The sequence below is a fragment of the Rhagoletis zephyria genome, unplaced genomic scaffold (assembly GCF_001687245.7).
Source record: "Rhagoletis zephyria isolate East Lansing unplaced genomic scaffold, Rhagoletis_zephyria_1.1 Rzeph_scaffold_00241, whole genome shotgun sequence".
Lineage (NCBI taxonomy): Eukaryota > Metazoa > Arthropoda > Insecta > Diptera > Tephritidae > Rhagoletis > Rhagoletis zephyria.
Genome location: NW_016157325.1, coordinates 190,362 through 197,580, shown reverse-complemented (window position 1 = coordinate 197,580; position 7,219 = coordinate 190,362). Strand labels below are relative to the sequence as shown.

General features: G+C 34.4%; 1 protein-coding gene across 1 annotated transcript in view; it reads left to right on the top strand.

The window, feature by feature from the left end:
* Nep3 (M13 family metallopeptidase neprilysin 3) overlaps window positions 1-7,219 on the top strand; it is a gene marked incomplete at its 3' end in the record, with an annotated part of 293,210 nt that overhangs the window by 120,415 nt on the left and 165,576 nt on the right. The window contains exon 3 of the mRNA XM_017609640.1: window positions 3,582-3,738. Within this exon, the coding sequence (XP_017465129.1) occupies window positions 3,582-3,738 (157 nt within the window). The remainder of the gene's footprint in view (window positions 1-3,581; window positions 3,739-7,219) is intronic.

Below are 7,219 nucleotides of genomic sequence, written 5' to 3'. Positions count from 1 at the left end.
GGTTACCCAGGTCCACGTTTTGGTCTATATCTCGAGACCCTAGTCACCCAGCTATATGAAAAGTTTTCAATCTTAAAGAATTCATGAACAGCTTTCATTTGATACCCATATTGAACAAATACACGCAAGGTTACCCAGGTCCACGTTTTGGTCTATATCTCGAGACCCTAGTTATTTTTTAAAAATTTTCTTTTCTACAAACCTCACGGAGCCCGAGCCCTTTCCAACGAATGCAAAACCGTGGGAATCGGTTCGGCGGTTCTTGAGTTATAAGATTACCAAGGAAATGTAACTTCTTTTTATATATATAGATTAGGAGCAAATGTACTTAGTTTTAGAACTTTAACTCAGAATTCGCACAATAAACTTTGCGAATAGAAGGCAAATCAGAACACAATATAAGTTGAACCTCACAGCTTGACGTTTGCTCTACTAGGAATTTCAGGGCTATTGTAAAACCCCACAAAATCTTGGGCATATCTTAAACACTATGGCTTTCTCTAGAAAGCGTTGTTTTAAGTATAGTTGAGCAATGGGATAGTTTGAAATTTATTTTATTTCTGGTTTTACGATATAAACGGTATGCGATCTGCAAACCTGGCCGAAGGAATGTGTTGCAAAATCAAATGCTAATTTTTTATTTCTATCATATATTTTCCCCATAATTAACAATCTTAAGAAAGAGTTCCAAGCTGAAGGCTCTCGTTTGCCATACTTATATGCAACTATCAAAGCACATTATCTCATAATTTTGAGTAACTTTATTAAATAAGATGCGATCAGAAACAAATATAATATTTAGGGGATTCCCTTAAACTCGTAAAATCGTAAACCGTATAAAACTCGTAAGTTTACGAGGCTTTTATGGGAACGCTCCCTTTGTGAACAGTGTTGCCGCGAAACATTTTTAGCGGGAGCTAAATTCAGGCTAAAAAAGAGCTAAAAATCGTCGCTGTGGGTAAAAATGGTAGCTAAATTTTTTTACCTACATATAAATATATAAGTATACACGCAAACATTTTCTATAAGTAATGATATAGAAAAACAATGAACTCTGGAAAGAATTAATATTTTATTCAACAAAAAAACTTGTTGTGTAACACATAAAGCATATTAAGGGCCGCCAACTTACCTATTTTAAAGTATAGTTAAATCGTTAATGGATAAGATAACGGCCCAGAAACGTAAAAAACATACATATACATATGTATGTACAGTTTAAAAATTAATTTCTTACATAAACAAAAAAATGAGATCACATTAAGAATACATAAGTACTAGAATCATATCTATATACAGTGTCGGACAATACTAAATAACTTAAATAATTTCAAACTATGCTTCGAAAAATATCCATTTGTAAAAGAAATTTTTAAAATGTTATGTTATAATTTACAAAGAATTAAAATGTCGGTGCTTTATTATTGTCCGACGCTGTATGTACAAACAAACAAAAGAGTATTCATTTAATGAACTCATAGTAAAATAATTTAATCTATAAACATTTTTTTTTAACACATTAAATATTTATATCTATATCAATACTATCATCGCTAAGCGATTCTTCGTCGTTACAATTTTGTTCATTTCTCATTAACCTGACGATATCATCTGTAAAATCAAAATCATGACAACATTTCTGTACATTTTTTAAGCCATATCTTACAGTTAATAAAGCGTTTAACATTGCAAAATTCATTTTATTTCTGTGCTTATTTTTAACGAAATTTATTAATAAAATAGTATTATATTATATTATTATAAATAAGTTTTTTTTTGTCCGCAAAGCTCGAGAACGGCCAAACAGATTTTTTTTAAATTCCGGACACCTGCTTCAGACGTCCGAATGATAGTTATAGGCTAAAAAAATTCGCGTGGCACCTCCCATACAAAGTCTATGTATACATATTAGATTCCTGTATAACAATTATACGCATCCATTTTGAAATTGTCACCAACTATACCATAAAGTTTCAGGGGCAGATTCACTATAGAACCGGTTCATTGTTGTCGCCAGGGGGTGAAGGGGAAACGTTCTTCAAATTTATTTCGTTGTGAGATTAACCGTTCTATGAAATGCTACACAATTAGAGAATTTCAAGAACTTCTTCACGGAGATAATACTTTCGTTAGATTATTTAAGGCGGCAAACGACCACCAAACCATAATCTTAGCCGATGAGCGTGCCAATTGAAATCGTAAACGTGAATTGTTGGTGAAAATGTTGGACCAAAATGTTTCAATGATAAAATTAATTTTGGCGGGATGAAGTTTGCCGGGTCTGCTAGTATTATAATATTTCATTTAACCTAATTGAATTTTATTAAAAAAATGTGGCAACCCTTGTGAAAGACTAAAGGTTTCTTAACAATATTTGGTGTTCTGACTAAACAAATAATAAGTAAATTAATTAATAATGATTATATTCTGTAGAATTATAACGGAATAAATTTTTTGGTGCATAAGGGCGAATGTATGGAAATTGTCCTTTACAAATGTTGTCCTTAAATATCATTGAAAATTTGTAATATTTTTTTTAATTATTGTTGGAGAACTAATATACGCACGACCTCATCATTGAATTTCGCCCTGCAGACTTTATTAACTTAAAAAGATAAAATTTATTAAAAGCGCGCACTTCCAATATCTATTCGTCCTTGTAAACCAAAACACTTTAGTGTTTGATAATCCTACAGAATTTTCTCTCTCATTTGGTACCCATATTGTTATTCTACATTACACTGTTTTTTTTTAATTAATCATTTCTTTAAAATTTTTTAATTAATCATTTCTTTAAAATTTGAATGTCCTTTGAAAAAAATCCTGACGTGAGAGTAAAAAACTAAAAACGCAGTTTTACTATATTTGGCCCATAGTTTCATGAGTATATCGATTCTATCGTCTTTTTGTAAATATTTGTGTTTTTGTCGCACGGTGTTATAAAAAGTTTTATTTGTGAAGAATTAGATTTTTAAATCGCAAAATTGCATTCAAAATTAGTAAAATGAAAAAAATAACAACACAATGCACTTGTGGTTTGTATTATAAAATAAAAGGAACAATTACGATGAAGTCTCCTTTGACAGTTTCCATTTTAAATATTTTTAATAAAAAAAGTGCGTAAGTAAAAAAAAAATACCAAGCATTGATAATGATTTTTGATTTGAAATTTTATTACATTGGTATAAATATGGGAAAGAAAATACTCCGATCTATTGGTTTCATTATTATCAAAGTGGCAAGGCGGTTCATAATAGTCATAATTTATGAAACTTCAAAAACTTGTATTATCCGTCAAAAGTTGTTTATTGAAACTACCTTCTTTTTTGTATCATGGTAGCACAATGCGACTAATATTTGACTTACAAACAAAATACGGGCAGGCATTTCAAAATTTCAACCCTTTTTGTGTGAAATATTTTATTTTTATCAGAATTTTTCTTTTAATCAATCTATGTTGAAATAAAAGCTAAAATAAAAAAAAATATTTTGTCATAAAATTCCCGACACTGATTTAAATGTAAAGAACATAACCTCAAAATTTTTCTGACAATCGTTTTCTTATTCTGTTTTCACTGCAGGCTACCATAAATTGGCGAACGCGTAGTAAAGTGGAAAAGGGGCTTCTAATAGTTACACTTATATTATCTGTAATTATTTCGGCGCTACTTATTGTGATAATAACGAGCAAATCCGATAAAAGTGGTTGCATTTTGCACATAGAACCACATATTAAAGGTATGACAGTAACTCGAATCAATATATGTAAGTATATCACTTGTATATATTTATAACACTAGGAATAATGACCTATATCGTCTGAATATGGAGAAAAATTTTATTTCCAAATTTTAAGGATGTTTTCTAAACGGATATTGATGACGGATAAAAGAAACAAATATATTTGTATGACATTTTTTTATTATTTTTATGTTGAAATTGTATTTTGAATAATATCAGCTTGAATTAAGAAAACAAATTTTACAAGGAATAATTTTGTAATTGCCTTATGTTTATCCTTGGTTAAGCATTTGGCAAAGCTTCTCTAATTCGTTGTGAGAGAAACTCTTCATGACAGAAGTACGCTGCCAGGTTTGAATGTTGCGCTAATCAGACATCCAATTTGGGTCTTACCAAGTAGTAGAAGTACTCAACTATGGCGGCGGATACCTGGATCGAAACACTAAATCAGACATTTTCTTTTTTATTTGAAAAATAATATCCGTACTGATCCCGGAATTTTCTCTTGGCGACCCTGGCTATACATACTGAGGTAAGGTTCTGAAGTCCATATTAGGTTCGCCAGACCGACGAAATTGTCTTGAAGCGGCAGTTACGATGCTGTTGTATGTTGTCGGTCTTATTTTTTTTTTTGTGCTATGACAGACTGCTTTCCGCAGGAAGGCAGTAGAGTTGCTGGCAAAGGATCCTTTATGTAGGTCCTTAAATAGCAGGTTATTCAACAGTCTGATCGCTTTATTACTGAAAATGTGAATCGACACAATTCACGGCAATTTATGTTTCTCTCTTATTGACTTTGCATGAACGTCAAAACCGCTCGAGCAAACTTTTTTCTGAAAATCGATTACAAATGCAACGATGGCGGATTAGGTGATCTGTAGTCGTTGGTTCATGTTGACTTTGGTGGTCGTGATGTTGGTGATGCCATCTGTTCAGATTTAGTTTTTTGGTGAGTTTTCCACTGTTGCCAATTTAAACGATAGCAAATTTAAGCTTCCGATAGTTGCAATTTTATGTAGAGTGGTGCACGTTGCTTGGCTGGCGGTTTGGGGTGTAATTGGGCGATGTGGCAACTTTTGTAACAGTCATCTGACATACGATGTTGGAGCGTGATCCCTGGAGCGGGGGAGGTCTGGTGTAGGATTTAAGCCAAAGCGGCTTATGCAAGGAGTTGACACTTACAATTTGACTAGTCCTTCAAAAGGGCATACTCACATACAAAGGGATAGCTTCAAAAATTAGATCAATTTATCTAACTTGTTAACGTGAATAAATTCAATTAATATCGAAAGCTCCATAAGGGAGTTATATTTATCGAATATATAAAAACTTCTTCTCTTTACAGCGAATCTACTGCATTCAAACAAAAGGTGGTTTGCGGTTTCAACAGAGCTGCAAAAATGACACAGGCTGGTTGTATCCTGTCTGAATTTACTTAAATATTCTCTACAATAAGTGTGCCCTGTCAGAAGACTATTTAGAATTTTGATGTCAGCAGGAGGCAGGTTGTGTTGGTTTTTAGTGAACCACGGAGTCCGCGTCACTGACGGTTGTATTTGTGCAAAGGTTTTCCCTTTGACTAGACATGTGTTCTGATATTCAACATTCCAATCATTCCAGATCTTGTCTCTAATGCGTGTGCTCGCTTCCTGAAAGGTATACATGCTTTCAATGACTAAACCCCTATCTACTGCAGTCTTGGCTGCAAGATCTGCTTTCTCGTTGAAGCCAATACCTACGTGGCTCGGTCCCCAGCATATTGTGATATCTTGAATAGAAGAGTTGCAAATCTCATTATGTATTTCTGCCACCACAAAGTTGTTTGTGGAGTCCTGCTCCAGTAACTAGACCGCAGCTGCGCTGTCTGTAAAAATACCTATCCAATATAGTTTCAATCTCTTTGCAATTCTTACAGCCTGCCTGATGGCACAGAGTTCACCAAAGGTGGAGGAGAATTTTTCATTTAGTTTGTACATATAAGATGTCTCGCTACATATGACATGGATAGCACAACCTACACAGTCATCAGCTATGGACGCATCAGTGGCGAATAGGTAGAAACCTTCTTTTTCCATTGTTTCTTTCTTCTCCTGATACAACGACATCAGCTGCCTTTCAGAGAATTTTTTCTTTGCGTGCCCAAGTTGTGGTGGAACTAATTTTAAATTTGCGTGCTTTGTAACCTGAGTGTTCGTGTTTATGTTTTCAATAATTTCTTTGAATTTGTTATACGTAAAACTGTAACTAGTGTTAATCTGCGGAGAGTTATTAAGGTGGTTTTTGAGCGTTACATTTGAGCCCCATTGTTTTAAGAGCTCCTTTGCAGTTAGCCAGGTTGCTCTGTGCTTAGGGGGTAGTTCGCCGGCTAGCGCATATCTGGAGTGGAGTGCCTTCTAATGGCATAGTTAGATATTGACTTTAACGCGTTGCTGTAACTTTTCGGTGCATTTGCCAGAGTGGTAAAGGCGTATTCTATTTTGGATCTTAATGTCGATCTGTATACGTTTAGTGATACTTTAGGATTTAGACCCGACTTAATGGTTGTAATTTTGGTTAATAGGTTGATTCCTGAGTTTGCTTCCCGTTTGACTTTTTGTACATGATCTTTTATAGATCGGTTGGAACTAACCATCCTGCCTAAAATTTTTGTTTCAAAGACCTGCTCTATGTCGGTCGAATTGATGTTGAGTGCAAACAGCTTTCTTGGCCCTTTAGTAAAGTGTATGAATTTGGTTTTAGATAGGTTAAAACTGAGGTTTAAGGATTCGCATTGTGATTGTAATTCAATAAGTTTGGTTTTAAGATTATTGAGAGCTGATGGCACGGAGCCGTGATGACTGATTAAAATAATGTCATCGGCATATTGGAGGATCTGTGTCATATGGTCGCTTAAGTCGTGCAGTCCGCTAGTGTAAATATTGAACAAAATCGGCGATAAACAGCTACCTTGTGGGATACCATTTTCCACCGTGATCGAGTGATTTCCTAACGTTAGAGTGCGTTTTGATAGAAAGTTTTGAATCCAGTTACAAATCGTTGGGTTGAAGTTGTGGCTATGTAAAATATTAATCAGCTTCGATGTTTTGACGCAGTTCTAGGCATTGTCAATGTCAAGTACGCAAGCAAAGACCTTTCTATTTTCTTTTCGTAGCGATTCTATTTGATGAAGCGCTTGATTTAGACACATAGGCGCCGATTTATTTTTCCTGTATGCAAAACTGTTGGATGGGATAATCCCTTTATTTTCAACTTCTTCTGTCAGCCTAGCTTTGACTAGCATGTTCGCACATTTGACTATTACAGACAGCAAAGATATCGGTCTAAAGTTGGTGATAATATCTGCGTCTCTGTTGGCTTTCGGAATGGGTACAACCTTGACTCTTTGCCAGGATTCCACCATCTTATTCTCATTTACATGGTTTTCTAATTCTTTGACCAAATTGACTGTGGTTTCGTCGGGAAGAGCTTTTATCATATC